The sequence below is a fragment of the Anolis carolinensis genome, chromosome 5 (assembly GCF_035594765.1).
Source record: "Anolis carolinensis isolate JA03-04 chromosome 5, rAnoCar3.1.pri, whole genome shotgun sequence".
Lineage (NCBI taxonomy): Eukaryota > Metazoa > Chordata > Lepidosauria > Squamata > Dactyloidae > Anolis > Anolis carolinensis.
In genome coordinates this window covers 58000107-58017701 of record NC_085845.1, presented here as the reverse complement: position 1 = coordinate 58017701, position 17595 = coordinate 58000107, and the positions used below count along the sequence as shown (strand labels likewise).

General features: G+C 38.7%; 1 protein-coding gene across 2 annotated transcripts; it reads left to right on the top strand.

Annotated features, from left to right (window-relative positions):
* Positions 1-2016: 2016 nt before the first annotated feature.
* cbr4 (carbonyl reductase 4) lies at positions 2017-14198 on the top strand. Of its 2 annotated transcripts, none has more exons than XM_008115210.3 (6): positions 2017-2159; positions 4262-4486; positions 5562-5682; positions 6326-6462; positions 9248-9382; positions 11980-14198. In XM_008115210.3, exons 2-6 carry the CDS (start codon positions 4324-4326, stop codon positions 12156-12158), a joined length of 735 nt encoding a protein of 244 aa, XP_008113417.2. In that variant the 5' UTR covers positions 2017-2159; positions 4262-4323; the 3' UTR covers positions 12159-14198. The 2 variants fall into 2 exon arrangements, with proteins under 2 accessions (XP_008113417.2, XP_003223764.3); XM_003223716.4 differs by lacking the exon at positions 2017-2159 and adding an exon at positions 2792-3439.
* The last annotated feature ends 3397 nt before the right edge of the window (positions 14199-17595 follow it).

The following is a 17595-nucleotide window of genomic DNA, read 5'->3' as shown; positions in this document are numbered from 1 at the left end:
GGTTCCCACTTGAATCTAGGCTCAACTATTACTCAACTGTTGTCGAAGGCTTTCATGGCCGGAATCATTGGGTCGCTGTGAGTTTTCCGGGCTCTATGGCCATGTTCCAGAAGCATTCTCTTCTGATGTTTCCCCCACATCTATGTTAGGCATCCTCAGAGGTCGTGGAAACTAGGCAAATGAGGTTTATATATCTGTGGAATGTTCAGGGTGGGAGAAAGAACTCTTGTCTGTTTGAGGCAAGTGTGAATGTTCCAATTGGCCACCTTGATTAGCATTGAAAAGCCTTGCAGCTTCAAAGCTTTTGTTGGGAAGTATTAGCTGGCCCATATTCTTTCCTGTCTGGAATTCCTCTGTTTTCTGAGTGTTGTTCTATATTTACTGTCCTGATTTTAGAGTTTAAATACTTGTAGCCAGATTTTGTTCATTTTCATGGTTTCCTCTTTTCTGTTGAAATTGTCCACATGCTTGTCTGTGTACTCTGACATGGTGGTTGTTAGAGTGGTCCAGCATTTACTTGACTATTATAAAGAAGACCCATTGAATCAAGGAGAACTTGGACAAGCCAAGCCGGTGTGGGGCAGTAGTTTGAGCAATTCACTATGACTGGATTTTGTAGAATCATAGAAAGGGCCATCCAGTACCAATCCTATCCTGCCATGCAGGAGAACACAATCAAATCCCTCCCGACAAATGATCACCCAGCCCCACTTTTATGTATATAAATCTTTTTTTCTTTAATAAAAATTTATTCAAAAAAAAAACATCAAGAGAAGGAGACTTAGAGGCAGCATACTGCACTGCCAAACATCTCTAACCATCATTAGATCTTTGTAATGTTTAGGTGGAATCTCTTTTCCTGCATTTTGAACCCATTGTTCATTGTTCGAATCTCTAGAGCGGCAGGGAACATGCTTGCCCTCTCCTCAATATGATATCCGTTCAAATATTTAAATATTATATCACCTCTTAATCTTCTCCAAGCTAAACATACCCAACTCTCTAGGCTTGACTTCCAGGCCTTTTGCCATTCTGACTACCCTTCTTTGGACACATTCCAGCTTGTTCATAAGTCTAAAATGAGACCATATTTATTTGTGGTCTCATTTTAGACTTTTAAATAGCCCAACACGTTCCAGCTTGTACGTAGACTGATTGGCCTTCTTCAGAGGCTACTTGATTAAAAATAAATACAAATATTGTACATATATTAATTTAAAATATTTTATAAACAGACATCACAAAGTGTTGTTGAAGGTTTTCATGGCCAGAATCACTGGGCTGCTGTGAGTTTTCTGGGCTGTATGGCCATATTCCAGAGGCATTCTTTCCTGACATTTCGCCTGCATTTATGGCAGGCATCGGTCAGAGGTTGTGAAGTCTGTTGGAAACTAGGCAAGTGGGGTTTATATATCTGAGGAATGTCCAGGGTGGGAGAAAGAACTCTTGTCTGTTTGAGGCAAGTGTGAATGTAGCAATTGGCCACCTTGATTGGTATTGACGAGCCTTTTGGCTTCAAAGCCTGGCTGCTTCCTGCCTGGGGGAATCCTTTGTTTGGAGGTGATTTATTTATTTATTTTGTATCAAAAGCATTGCATAAATTAGTATAGGTGGCCCAGATTGTTTCTTGAATGGAATTCCTGCTTTTGAATGTTGTCCAGACAAGAAACAATCAGGGCCAGCTAATCACCTCCCAACAAAGGATTTCCCCAGGCAGGAAGCAGCCAAGCTTTGAAGCTGCAAGGCTATTCAATGCAAATCAAGAGATACTGTGGCATGAGAAAGACAGACCAGTGAATCCTTGGTGACAAAACAACCAAAGCTTATATATATATATATACGTACCTTCACTGCCTCAACAAACTACAAATCCCAGGATCACAAGGAAGGCTGATGTGGCAATTGGAAATAGAGCCATTAGTACCATAACTGTGCAATGTTAACATCTCTATCCCAAAAGCATGTGAGTCTCCTTTTGAGGCTTTTAAATAGAGAAAGAGACTGTCAATGTTTCTCACAGCCTTTTAGAGGCGGGGCTACGTCGGAGGAGGCGGGGCTACGTCAGAGGGGGCGGGGCTTGTTGCACGTGCCTCCTATTGGGCCGAGCCCTATTGGCCCCGCCCCCTTCCCCGCCGCTTTTACTCTCTGCGCCTCCGGAGGTAAGTTGAACGCGTTTGGATCCAAAATGGCTGCGGCGGGGATTTGTCTTTCGCGCAGCTCTCAGGCCGGGACGAGAAGGGCTCGCTCCGCGCATGCGCAAAGGCACCACTGGACGCCATTGCTCACCAGTTCTGAGCTTGTAGCCTCGCTACTGGTTGCTTCCTGCTGCCTCAACCCATGTTGAGAAAGGAGGGAATGTTATTGCTCTTTCAAGAAAAACCTCTGAAAAGCTGGGAATGTGCCAGCACTGTCTGAGACAAATAGGCCATACTGTACAGGCAGAACCATCGATCACTTTGAAGAGTTGTACTTCCAAGGCCTCACTGTAGGTTGTGGCCTGTTTGTATTGAGGGAGACTGTGCCAATGCAGTAACTAGTCCAGGCATGGGCAAACTTGCGGCCTCCAGGGGTTTTGGACTTCCAACTCCCACCATTCCTCACAGCCTTAGGCCCCTTCCTTTTCCCCCTCAGCCGCTTAAGCGGCTGAGGGGGAAAAGGAAGGGGCCTAAGGCTGTGAGGAATGGTGGGAGTTGAAGTCCAAAACCCCTGGAGGCCCCAAGTTTGCCCATGCCTGCTCTTGTCCATGTATCTATTGGCTAGCTGTAGAAACAAAGATTGGTGCTAAAGCTTCACTGGAGGCACCTTTTCCCCATAATCGCTCTTTCAGGACTGAATTTCCTTCTGAGGGGTAGATTTTCTCACTTCCCGTTGTCTCACCCCTGTCATGCTGCTTTGGTCAGGCCACACCTAGAATACTGTGTCCAGTTCTGGACATCACGATTTACAGGAGATGTTGACAAGCTGTAATGTGTCCAGAGGAGGCTCTGGAGAACAAGCCCTATGAGGAACGGCTTAAAGAGCTGGGCATGTTTAGCCTACAGAAGAGAAGGCTGAGAGGAGACATGATGGCCATGTATAAATATGTGAGGGGAAGTCAAAGGGAGGAGAGAGCAAGCTTGTTTTCTGCTGCCCTGGAGACTAGGACGTGGAACAACAGCTTTAAACTACAGGAAAAGAGATTCCATCTGAACGTCAGGAAGAATTTCCTCACTGTGAGAGCTGTTCAGCAGTGGAACTCTCTGCCTCGGAGTGTGGTGGAGGCTCCTTTTTTGGAGGCTTTTAAGCAGAGGCTGGATGGCCATCTGTTGGCGGTGCTTTGAATGCGACTTTCCTGCTTCTTGGCAGGGAGTTGGACTGGATGGCCCACAAGGTCTTTTGCTCATTTCTACATTAGAATGGGATGTGAAGTGACTGCAACCCCCAACACAGTGCAGCCAAGGTACGATGTCTCAGAAACAGTGGACCCGATTGAAGGTGGGGCAGTAGTGGGTCACATCCCATTAGACTGGGACCTTTGCAATCCCAAATATTAATATTTGGATTGGAAGAAAACGAACTTCCACATATTACACAATATAGTATCTGATATATTCTGGTTAAGAAGTTGAGTGGTAAATAAGGAATCACTTAACAGTATTTGAATCTTACCTTTGCCAGGAATATTCTGGGCTTTCTCAAGTTGGATCTATACTGTTCAATATCCCAGCATCTGATCCCAAATTATCTGGCAGTGTAGACGAATATAATCCAGTTCAAACTGGATAATTTGGGATTCGATTTTGGGATATAGGGCAGTGTAAATCCAACCTCGGCCTATCTGTTCTCTTGCTGCCTCAGTCCCTTGTTGGCAAAATAAAGCAAATAATATGCAGTATACCAGTCTTGCAGGATTGTAATAAGTACATGGAGAGTTCAATGAGTGCTGTATAAATACCAAATATTATGTAAACTTGCCAAACAGATCCGAGTCCCTTCGGGGAGATGGGGCGGGGTATAAAAATAAAGTTATTATTATTATTATTATTATTATTATTATATTTGTGTTTATGTGTCTGTGTTCGTGCTGAAATATACTTGTATTACATCAGAGAGTATACTACAAATGCTCAAATCCAGTGTAGATGCATAATGTTTTAGATAGTATCTGTAGAGAGACCATTGTAATTCAGTAAATCTGTTTTAGCAGAGTATTTTCTTTCCAGTAAATTGTTATAATTTAAATTGTAACTTGTAATAATTTGGTACTGCTGCCTCTTCTCAGGTCAGTACCACAAGCACGGCTGTTCAAAATGAATGTATATTGCCCATGAGCACTAGCAATTAATGGTCGGTAACACTTTGGCGATGTCAAAGGTTTGTGTCATTTTTGGAGGCTCTCGCGGTATCGGTCAGGCTGTTGCCCAGCTGCTGGCACAGAAAGGATATCGCCTGGCTCTTGCAGCAAGAAATTTGGAATTGGCTCAGACTACTGCAAATAGTCTAGGAGGTATGTATGTCTTGGTCTTTGTTTTTCACATGAACTTAAATTTTAAAAGCATGTTGAACTATTGTTGGCCTCCACCACATTTGGGGTTTTGATGTTTACAAATGATTATTCACTGATTTGATTAGAATGCTCTCTAAGAAACTTCTAGTACATGTCTATGATCAACTTCTAGCAAAAGTTGACTTGGAAGTTGTGCTGAATGACCAAGGCCCCATCTATACTCCATGTAATGCAGTTGAGTCTCTATGCAGAAGGTTTCAAACTACATTATGTAGCAGTGTAAATAGGGCCCTAGAGATTCTTAGAGATGTGTTTTCGCTAATTAAAAAATAGTTTGTGGGTTTGACTTTTGTTGATTTTGTTTCACATAATTTGATTAAAATATTTTCTCTGGAAATTTCTAGTTTCTCTTGTACCACTGTGTGCTCAATCTGTGCCAGAAGCTGACTGTAGAATTGTGCTAGAGAATCTAACGCTTACTTAGCCCCATGTATGCTGCCATATAACGCAGGTTAAAACTTCATTATATGGTCAGTGTGTACTCATATCATGCAGTTTAACTGCATTGAACTGCATTATATGAGTCTACAATGACCATATAATGTAGTTTCAAACTAACTGTATAATGCAGTGTGGATGAGGTCCTAGAAAGATGTTCTCTTAAGTAAAAAAACAAACAAAACCACAGCATTTTTGAAAAATTGCAGCTTTTTCACTTTCATTCTGTATTCCTAAGCCCAGTGAATGTAGAGGATTGACTTATTCATCTGTGTTAAAATATGTTTCTGTTGTTGCAAAAAGGAGCAGAATCACTTGAATCTTGCTCCAAACCAGCTGGTTCAATTTTAGGATTGGTTAGGGCTCTGTAAGTTTCAACTGGAATTAACGGTTTCACTTTTTCTTACAAAGAGTTCTTTTTAACTAACAGCAGAAGTTGCTCCAGTAAACATAGGGATATCATCTATTCTGTTTATTATGTTTTAAATGTACATGCTTACAGTTCTCTTTATTGAAAGTTGGTCTTTGAATGCCTTGAAAGGGCATCTGTCTCATTGTGAATTTTATTCCAACACAGCAAGTCATTTAGCATTTAGCTGCGATGTTTCTAAAGAAGAAAACATCCAAAACACGTTTAAAGAAATTGAGAAGAGCTTAGGACACATAAGCTATCTGGTTAATGCTGCAGGTATTAACAGGTCAGTTTATATTTAAATTGCGATCAAAATTTCTGAAAACATCTAACAAATAAATATACAAAGAAAAGCAGAAGCTTGTTCTATATATTTTTTAATAGGTCTATAAAATCGGAGGCCTCAAATAGACTTAACATTGAAATATCTGTAAATGAGTTAGATCCATCTTTGGCTGAAGTTAGTTGGCTTGGCCTTGCTGTGCCCTGAGAGAATCCTATAATTTGTTTCAGTTTGTTTTAGCTGATCGGAGACTTGAACTGAGTTTTTGGAAGGTCTTTATCTGCCTCTGTTATAAATGATGTGTTTAAACAATAGCAAAATCAGTATTGGGTAAGCCTTAAGGCTCTTAAATTTTACTGCATTGACAGTATGCTTATAGTGAGTGAGGCAACAGTGTTTGTCTATGCTTACATATATACAGAGCTTCGAAATGAAATTATGGTTTACACAATATTGATTTTCTAGGTTTAATTGTTAGCCAATTATAATAAATTGTTAATAAGCTAATTGGCATGCCCTTGATTGTATTGCTAGTAACTTTGATTAAGCATAGTGTCCAGTGTGTTTCTTACGTCTAATGAATACTATATTTCTATAACTTATCATTCACCTCTCTATCTTTTTCCTTCCTTCCTTTTTAAATTAGGGATGGCTTGTTATTACGAACTAAGGCTGAAGATATGGTATCCCAGCTTCATACCAATCTTTTGGGAACAATGCTGACATGCAAAGCTGCAGTGAAGAATATGATTCAACAGGAGGGTGGTGCTATTGTTAACATAGGTATGTTTGCCTATGTTATATTTTGCTAATTCTTTCTAGGAGTAATGTAAACTGCATTGAAGTTCCCTTGCATAAATGTGAATGCTGAAAAGTTATTAAGGTGAAGCCCAATACCGTTTTTGTAGATAGAGGGTTAAATCAAAGGTAGCCTTTTAGTTCTGCAAGGTACTGCCTTTGGTTCATAGCACTGAGCAGAGAAAGTGAAATAAAATCCTGATATATTCTTCAGCATATATATAAAATGCTTGAGGGAAAAATGAAAAATTATATTAGAAATTACTTATCTCCATGGACTTTTTTTAAAGTGCTAGCAGAAGTATTTGAAAAACACTTGCTGCTTGCATGCACAGTTATTTGGATCCAAAGTAGAATATCAGGTAGTTTTATTTGGAGTTACTTAAATATCACATAGAACAATAAGATCAGGAAATTGTAGTCTATAAATGGAAGAAATCAGTTAAGTTTCTTTTTTAAGTTCTGAAATAATTTTCTGAATTATTTTATCAAAAACTACGTGGTTTCCCTAGAATTGATGACATCTACTGAGAGTGTCTATCACAATAGCTGGGTAACAGGCCATATGAAAATGCTTCTTACTCATTTGTAATCTCTTAAAGCAAAATATGTTTTCAGTGAAACTTGTTAAAAAAAGAATATGCAGGAAGGCAAGTTAAAGATAAGTAACATTTTACCTGATGGATTCCCTTTTTGAAAAAAAAAGACTTTATTTAAGGGCTGCTTAAACTTTTTTACCTACAGGAGATGGGGAAGTATATAATGTAGGAAGAAAATGGAAAATAGTAGACTCTCTGTTAACCGGCACCCATGGGGATTGGGAGATGCTAGTTAAATGGAGTTTCTGGCTGTGTGAAAATTACTATTAGAAATAGGCCTAATTAATACTATGCCATACTATAAACCAGGCATGTGTAAACTTTGGCCCTCCAGGTGTTTTAGATTCCAACTCCCACAATTCCTAACAGCCTACCAGGAATTGTGGGAAGTCCAAAACACCTGGAGAGCCAAAGTTTGCCTATTCTTGCTATAAACTCTGTATTGACATATTAATATTGAAATACAGTAATCAAAGGCAAGTTTAAAAAGTAAAGACTTAACACTGTTTTACTGTTTTTCTGTATTATAAAAACTTTTTTATTTAGAGTGTTATTTTTTACATTTTATGTTGGTTCCTTGAGAGTTCAGAGTGCCTATGTTCTGGTTAACTGAGAGTCTACTGCATTGTACCTTTTTTAACCACGTTGTTGTTTGAGTCTGAACTGAAGCTGACTTCAAAACTTGACACATTGTTTATAAAGTTTGTGCATAGATTTAAATCTTTGTCCATACAACTACTTTGGTACTGTATATATTTCTTAATTTGATTCCAATGCAAGTAAATATTCACTTGCATTATTTGGTGTTTTCTGAATTAAAACCATGGGGGTATTCATGATTATATGCTATTCACTTATGTTTACCCAAAAGCGCATGACTGTAACCTGTAATCCATTTTGCAGAATTCAGACTTCCAAATAAAATCTTCATGCTCGTTAGTCATATACTTTATTCCCTAGAGCTTAAGATCCATGTCCCCCCCCCCATATAAACATCTCTGAAAATGGGATGAATCTTAGAATCAAAGGTACTTTTTAGCATACACTAGCATATATATCCAGTATTGCCCAGGTGTCAGAGGAGGTGCTACTGCCTACCTGCTTTCATCCCTTGTTTCTCTTTCCTTTCCTTATGCCTTTTCTCTTTTCCCTTTACCATAAGATTTATAAGTCAACCATTAAACAAATGTCATATCCAAAATTCCTGACCAACATGATTGTATTGTTTTCCTTTTTCACTTTCTAGAACATATTTAATAAAAACTGATCAGTATAAATCAAAATCAGATCTCCATGGTAACATGGCTCTCTTTGTGGACCCTCCCTCCCTCCTTCAACACATCCTTTTTTTCCTAGTGACATCACAGAGGGCCACTTCACCTGGCAACAGTCAATCTTTCACTTAGCAACAGCCAATCCAGTGACATCACAGAGGGCCACTTCACTTAGTAAAATCCTTTGCGGTACAAATAGACAAACAAGCATACATATATATGCCGTCGCGCCTGGGGCTATAACTCTTAGCGAAAGAGGCATGGACGTGACATCTTTCCGCAGGGGATTGCTTCTTGCCCTCCTTTAGGGAAGCTGGAACTCCCAAGGATCAAAACACTGTAGATAACTCAAAACTGGTTTTATTGTTTCAAAAGGTTATCCCTTTAAGGCAATAAGCTGGAAGTTTCAAAGGGGTAAAGGAAAATATACATTACAGTTTCTGATTGTCTTAAGTTCAAGGAGCTCTGCAGCTGAGAAGCTTTTCCAGGTCCCTCTTTCTCAATATCTGAAAAATATGCACCACAGTAAAGGTTCAAAACATACAACACAATATGTATATTAGAGCATCATATACATAATAATGTTAACAATAATACAAATAATAATACAACTGATGATCCAGTTCTGTCAGCTGTAGTGGCACACAGTCGTAACTTACAGAGTATAAAGATTTTTAGACTGCAAATATAGAGAGAGATAAATAAAGATTTTGTGCTGCTGGTACTCAAATTAGTGTGCATCTTACAATTGATGGCATCTTGGAATCAAAGACATATGGTATAAGCTATTTTAACATTTTTTGTTAAAATTCAGCATGTACAAAAGTAAATAAAGTTACCTGGGTAAATTTTCTGTAATTTGGTTTGGCTTCTCTTCTCTTTGCTTTTTTTTTAAAGGAAGCATTGTTGGACTGAAGGGCAACTCAGGTCAGAGTGTATATAGTGCCAGCAAAGCGGGATTAGTTGGATTTTCACGCTCTCTTGCCAAAGAAGTAGCAAGAAAGAACATTCGAGTTAACATGGTTGCCCCAGGTTAGTTTTTAGTTCAGTTACTTATTCAACAGAATGTCACTGGGGAGTTAGTGCATTAATAACATTGTAGTGACAAAATGTATACACTCCTAGCTTTTATATACTGAATGCATGACAACGTAGGGATTTTTTCATGCTCTCAAATCTTAGTTGTTGTCCTATAATTGTTTCAGTTCCTTCACAGACAAAGGGAAAAGCTCTAATTATTTTTACAGTTACCAAGAAAATGCACTCTCAAGTTTCTCCAGTAATGATTTGTCTAGATGTTGAAGTCTCCCTTCATTTTGATGACAAAAATTGTAACATCACTCTGCTGTTCCTCCAGCATCTCGTCTTGAAACAGTCTATGGCTAATGATTGAATTTTTATTCTTTTCCTTGCATTTTCAGTATTTCTGCTCTCATTTCCTAGGTTTGTTGAGACCAGAGAGATAAGCAAGATGAAATGTTTTAGGTAAAAGAAAAATTGGGTTCTTCCAACTACTGACTTCCATGATCAATTTCATTTTTTCATTGTAGTGCATAAAGTGTGTGGCAACAGCACTAAAATAAAAATAGGAGAAAAATGGAAAGCCAGCTTCAGAACAGTCACCCAGTTTCAGATAGAGCAGAGTGTTTAATTAATGGGATTTTATGTGATTCAGTCTACTGAAATTAGGATTAGTTTGTAAAGTTTTGATCTCTTTCAACTGTAGCTGCTAGAAGAGCCAGTTGGTGATGTTATGATTGTTGCAGCAATTGTTGGGGTTCTTTGTTTAGCAACAAGCCAACCCCCTTCTTCAGCAGAAGCACCCCCCCCCCCCCCCCCGATTAAGGAAATGGTTCTCAACCTGTAGGTCCCCAGGTGTTCTGGCCTACAACTGCCAGAAATCCCAGCCAGTTTACCAGCTGTCAGGATTTCTGGGAGTTGAAGGCCAAAACATCTGGGGACAAACATGTTGAGAACCACTGGATTAAGGAATAGTCACCACTTTTATCTTTTGTAGAAAAGCTTTATACAATATTTACAAAAGTCCTAGCAGAGTTTCTTGACTCTCTTTCAGCCCTTCTTTAAACACTTTATACTTCTAGTGAGTTCATATCTTCAACATGGTATTTAGCTCTTCTCGCTGATCTTCAGTGATTCTACAGTCTCTATCTCAAACTCCAGAAGTTCAACTCTGTGGCGGCAGCAGCACCAACACCTCCAACTCACACACAGCTCCTCATTCATGCTTGCTCCAAAATGTTTGTTCTAACTACAGAGGGGCTTGTGCTTCTTTTATTACTCTGAAGCTATACCACCCTGGCTGCAAATAACTCAATAATAACCAGATGGTTGAGTCCTTAATGCTTGCTGCTGGAAGGGTCCCAATTCATACAATCACTTATTGTCATTTCAGAAATGATATATAGTTGCAAAACTACAACAATGATTTGCAGTTTCCAGATAGTTTTAACTATTTTTTAAAAATGAAAACTATAGCAATGAGAATCATTACTCTTTTTCTGGTGTTCACTGTTTAATTGATATTTGAAAACACTGAACTGAAGAATATAGGATAAATCCTAAACGACCCAACATCTGATATCCCAAATATATTTTTTCCTTAAAGTAACAGTAAAATTCAACAGCTGCTTTTAGCTCCATTTGGAATTAATATATACATTGTATACCTTGTGATATATAATTTTGGAAATTTGGACTGTATAAGATGCTGTTTTTCTGTGTTTGAAGAGAGCAGTAGTGTTGACTAAATTCTTTAGCTTTCTGATGTTATTTTGGTAATATGTGCCTAGTTTTTCCTAAATGAACAAGATTCTGTAGATACTGTGTGAATGTTCTCCATTGAAGGACATCAACATATTATCTGTGAGGAGAATGTACATAAAATAGCGATCCCTTTTATAATTTTTATGTATGCCTTCTGCTTTATTGGATAAAACCCATCCAGAAGAAATAGATTCCAAGCAGCTTGCTTTGGCAAGTGTTATATTTCATGTTTTTCTAAAGCAGAAATGTGCAATCATTTCATGACTGAATTGATGAAATAATAGTGGCTTATCAAAAAACAAACAACCATAATCATTTTATGTATGTACAGGTCACATAGGGAGTAATGTAAGTTCTTGGATAAACTCGGATATTTATTTTGAAATACTGAATTGTAACTTTTTTTTCAACTAGCTACTCCAAGATTTTTTGTTTGAGCATTAATTCTTTTTGACATCTCATCAGGCCTCTAGCAGTATACAGAATGGCACTAACAAAAATCCTGGAGCCTCAGCCTCCTTACCCAAGACATAAATGCATTAGTCATGTAGCGTCTGTTCCTTTTTTCCAGTTTACATGTCCCTTGTTTTTACTGTGGTAAACCCCCAATCCTTCAATGGACTTACTTCTTAATAGGCATAGGAAGGGTTGTGCAGAAAGGCTATAATTGTAGGAGATACTTTCTACTTAATTTTGTAGACCACGGCTTCTTTTGTGAAAATAAAGAAATAAAATGCTTCAATTACTTCGAAGTGACCGCAGGTGAAAGTTAAGACTCAGGTGGCCTCCTTTTACATCAGGATTTAACTGGTCTCTGATTCATAAACCTCTCTGCACTCTTTTAGGCTTTATTCATACAGATATGACGGCACATTTAAAAGAAGAAAAACTGAAGAAAGCTATTCCTCTCGGAAGATTTGGGGAGCCTCATGAAGTTGCCAGAGCAGTTGTATTTCTTCTGGAATCGCCATATGTAACAGGTCATGTTCTTGTTGTAGATGGAGGTTTACAACTTCTGATTTAAAAGCCATTATAACCATAATCTTGAACTACGGGGGGGAACGCAGTCGAAAATAAATTGGAATGATACCTATTTTGCCATGATAGGAAATAAAATTGCAGTTTCTGGATACATTTGTAGACAACTTTAAAATTATGCGCTTACATTACAGTGTGGATTTTGATAAATTAGTTGATATAGCAGCTAATAAAATGCAAGTTCAGGGTTCCATTTATGTTCTGGGTGTATGTTTAAATGTTCCAGAGAATTAATACAAATAATATCTAACATTAAAATTGGTGAAGGTTGCCACAAATTGGTAATGGCTTAAGGGCATACAGCAACCATGTGATTCCTGTGGGGTTGGAAATTGTGGACCTTCTTTTCTGTTTTCACTGAAGAAGATCCATCTGTGACTCTTTGACAGCCATGGAGCTATTCACAAGGTAATTTAGGGTAGTGAGTGGAGAGCCAAGGACTGAAGAATGTCCCCCCCCCCCCTCTCAATAATCCATGATGCTGCAAACAGACGTGGAAATTATGGGAGTTCAATTACAGGTGTTGTTCTATCCAATTGGAAGTAGTGGAGGATGTGGGAGAAAGAAAAATTGCTTCACTTTCAGCTCTAACTTAGGAAGTCTTCATAGCTTTGTTGCAGCACAACTGAGTGTTATATCTATTCTCTATTTTTGAAAACAATGACGAATTCAGCACAGTATTTGTAACTTAAGAATGATGAGTCCATTACTGATTTGTGTTCATGAAGGCATCGTGCAGTTGGCCCACCTCATTTGTGAGTTTAACTTTTGCAGCTTTTATTCACTGATTTAATTAAAATGTTTTCTCTAGGGATCTCTAGGTATTTCAGCGTGACTTTATGATCAACCTTTACCAAAAGTTGACCATAGTGTTGTGCTGGAGAACCTAAAGATTCCTAGAGAGAACACATTTCTAGGCTTTGATAGAACCTCCAATGCAATTCTATAGTTAGACGTGGACTATAGAATAATTCTGGAGGACCTAGAGATTCTTAGAGCGATGCTCTGTCAGGTTAAAAAAAATAAAGTTTTTAGAATTCATGGTTTTTCCATTTTCATGGGGATCCTGAGCCTATATCTGCTGCAGAAGTGGATGGTGTATCATATTGACGATTTATTTATTTATTTATTTACAGTATTTATATTCCGCCCTTCTCACCCCGAAGGGGACTCAGGGCGGATCACATTATAACACACATAGGGCAAACATTCAATGCCCATAAACACATCAAACAGAGACTGAGAGACACACGCAGAGGCAAGTTAACGTTCTTCTGAGGGGATGTTCGATTCTGGCCACAGGGGGGAGCAGCTGCTTCATCATCCACACTGACGGCACTTCCTCATACCAGGTCGTAAATTAGTTAATCTTGCCTCCCCACTTTTTTTATTAGTGGTACCTTATCTCCTACTTGATAGATGCAACTATCTTTCGGGTTGCTAGGTCAGCAACGAGCAGGGGCTATTTTTTATTTTTAATTGACGGGTGCTCACCCCGCCACGGGCTGGCCTCGAACTCATGACCTCATGGTCAGAGTGATTTAAGGCAGCTGCTCAACAGCTGCGCCACAGCCCGGCCCCCGATTGTGGCACTATTGCCATGATTGTGAGAAGTCCCCCAATACTACCTTAATGGCCTTCAGCTGCTGCAAGCAATGGTGCAGCAGACTGCCATTTCCATGCTTGCTACTGCCAGCAATCCTGGAAATAGGAAGAATTGCAACCGAGCTTCTGCTTCTGATCATTGCACAGGAAATCCCTAACAGGAGAGGGATTGAAATGGCAGCCTACCGCATCCAGGTCAACAGAATAGACCTCCATCACATGCAGTGACTTATGGCTATTGGGATAGGAATAAGGTGGCTATGATGGTAGTGATGGTAGTGGGGTCAGAGATGCTATTTTGGTAGCAAAACTAGCATCTCGGGCAGTGTCTTGTGTCATCTTACAACTGATTGTGACATTAGCTTTCACAAAGAAGATCTTTGTTCACCAAGTGTGATGTAATAAATCTATCAATTTTAAAGTGCACCAAGACTTTTTTTTATCCTCCTTGCTGAAAAGGCTAACATGACTAACCCTTGGAAAGATTGTTTATTTATAGTTCACTCTGTGAGTAAACTGTGACCTTTTTCATTGTTTGTGTGGTGGGTGTTCCATGCAGAGAGGCAAAGTAAAGTAATGATAAAGCGCTTAGGAATCTTGACAAGTCAATAACCCACTATGGAGGAGTAAAGCATATGGCATGTATATTTATTTTGGCTCTCCTGTTAAATGGTTTCTAACAAAAGATAGACTGAACCTCATAATTTTGAGTTTCTTAAATCAAAGTACATTTATGATAGGGGTTTTTTTTCATTTCAGGTACTCAGAAGAATGATAAATTGTTATTTCTGAGTGACATTTCCTTATTTTCTCCAACTGTAGTAATAGTTCTTTTTGTAAACACTTCAGAATGGCATCTCAATATGACTTCTGTAAACAAAGATAGAGTGTTCATGCTGTTGCAAAACATTGGATCTCTGATGATATATATAAAGACCATTGTAACAGCGTGCAAAAACCTTTTGTAAGAATTAAGCATTTTTTGCTGAAAGACAAGTACCACTTCTCTGAAATGAAAAAGAAAAATAGATTACATCCAGATTTATGTGTAACTGGACTAGCAAAAGCAAATGTATGCACTTAGGTCCCTTTCAGGCTGCCCCTCATGAACCTTCCCTCAAGCTCTTACTATAATAATAATAATGATAATAATGATAATGATACTTTATTGTTCTACCCCACCACCATCTCCCGGAAGGGACTTGGGGCGGCTACACGGGTCAGAAGCCCGAAATACAAAACAACAAATCAGTTAAAACACATTAAAATACAAAGACAGTAAAAACCAGCAGTTATACAAACAGTTACCTTAACCAAAACAATACAGTAAATCATAAAAACTCATATAAATCAGTTAAAAATAAAAACAGTTAAAATAAAGTAAGATAAAATGGACCACCAGGTTGGTAGAGGGGCTACCTAAACTAAAGTGCAATGGCATAGTTCTAAAGTGCTTTGGGTCAAAGGACAAAGTGTCCTTAGACCCAGGGCCTAGGGGGAGGGAGAGGGCCAGCGAATTTGTTGTGAGAAAAGGGACCTGTGCGAACAAAGATCTGACTTTTAGACAAGGAGACTCAGTTATTCAAAGGCGCAGCGAAAAAGCCAAGTTTTAAGCTGCTTTTTAAAGGAAGCAAGGGTGGGAATGGAGTAGACTGTGGGTGTTGGAGAAGATGAAAATTTGAGATGATGGAGCAGAAGCTCTTGTTCACAAAGCTCTTCTGTACATGAAAGGCATGTGCTAGATCTATCCTAATCTCTATCTAATCCTAGATGTCTTATGTCCCTTACTGTAGGCAATGCCTTATTTCCACTGACTTGCCAAGGAAACTCTTTGATAGTCACCATAATGTGGAAACTACAACATAGACAATTTTTAATGCAAGTAAAGGCTAGCTTTTTATGCTAGTGGTTGAACATTTCTTTGGCATTGTATATGGTAGGAGGACATTGTATATGGGTAGGAGGACAACACCAGTTCCAAGCTTCCTGTGCCTCAAATGCCTGGCTTTCAAGGAAAGGTGTATGTGGGATGGTAGTGACAGATGGGATAATTGTCTGTGCCATGGGGCAAATGATTGTCCAAACCACCCCTCATATACTGCTTCAACTCCATTGACTCTTTAGGATGTTAGGCATACAAGTTGCTGGTGGATTGGATCTAGCAAGGTCTACCTCCAATTGCATTGCAGCCATCATTTTCTTCTTGTTATTTTGTCCTTGTTACTGCTGCTGCTTTTGCTTCCAGCGTTAACATAGTTGCTGGCCAACTACATCATGTCCAATACAACATATGAGTGCAGTCATTCAGCATTTCACTATAGCAAGTCAAAAGTACATGAATTTTAAAACGATTTTTGTCTGCATGGTGAGAAATCTTACTAGGTTTAGTGGTGGAAAATGATTGATCTCAAAATTGCTAATGTCAATTTAAGCCTGCAATTGAAAAAAAAATTATAGAGGGACACAAATGCAAATTGTAGTCAGATCTGCATTCGCTCATCCCTAGGTGTTTAAAGAATATTTGCAAAACTGGCTTTAACATAGTAGGTAGTAACACATATAACAAGTGTAACTGTCTTTTGTGCACATATAGTGCTTTTTGTGTGGATCATAACAATCTATTTGCGCCATTCTGAAGTTTTCCCATGGGCAGGTATTAAACCTATAGAGAGGCTACAGCTGCTTCAGCTTATGGTATAGAGGAGATGGATGGGAGAGGCAATACAGATGATGGAGATGAAACTGCTCTCAGCTCTGAACAGAAGGAAAGGGAGTGTGCACTTCATCTGTGAGCACACACTCATGTCTTCTTCCCCTCAATATTCAGAACAGCCTCAACTTTGTCATCTGAATTGGCTCTTCATCTCCTTTCCATGTCAAACAGAATCTCTTTCAAGGGCTTGGTTAGTATAACTTTACATTATTAAACCAAATTCTGAATATGGTATTTTGTGTTCCTTACAAATTTTGTGCTTCTTGCTTTCAATTAAATGTGATTTGAATTTTCAAAGCCAATAAAAGCTCTTATTAGCATTTTGGTCAGAACTGACACAACTTGTAAGAAACAATTTTATGTTGTAAAATTCTATTGTTTTGCAGAATCCATATATAGCCTTTTATGTATTTAATTGTCAAACAATCAAATGACTTGCAAGTATTTTTTTTCTTTTCCTTGTACATGGCCTTGTTTTATGAAATTTACATGATTGCATCAGAATTAGTAGGTTAAAATCAATTTTAATACCATGTTGCCTTATGGGCAGGGGTACAGAGCTTATGAGGAGGTTCCAACCCAAATCAGGCAAATCAACCTATCACTTTCAGTGCAAGAGATTCAATTATGAAATCATCTCTTAATGTTTAACTATAACTAAACATGTCCTTTAGAGATCCAATATAATTACATTTAAAGAAATTAAAGAGAGTTGAGGCCCCTCGGGGAGAGAGGGTGGTCTATAAATACAGTTGTTGTTGTTGTTGTTGTTATTTTATTGTGACACAGCAAACAAGATATATATGCTGGGTTTCATATCACAAAATCACAAGTCGAACACTTCCCAAGTGTCTAGGACTGTGTGCTGTATTTTCGGATGATGCGTGCAGATCCCAGTACGGTGGCCTTTTGCAGTTCACAGATTGTGATTTTGTCAATGTCTATTGTTTCCAAATGCCGGTTGAGATCTTTTGGCACAGCACCCAGTGTGCTGATCACCACCGGGACCACCTGCACTGGTTTCTGCCAGAGTCTTTGAAGTTCAATCTTGAGGTCCTGATAGCGGCTGAGTTTTTCCTGTTGTTTTTCGTCAATGCGACTGTCA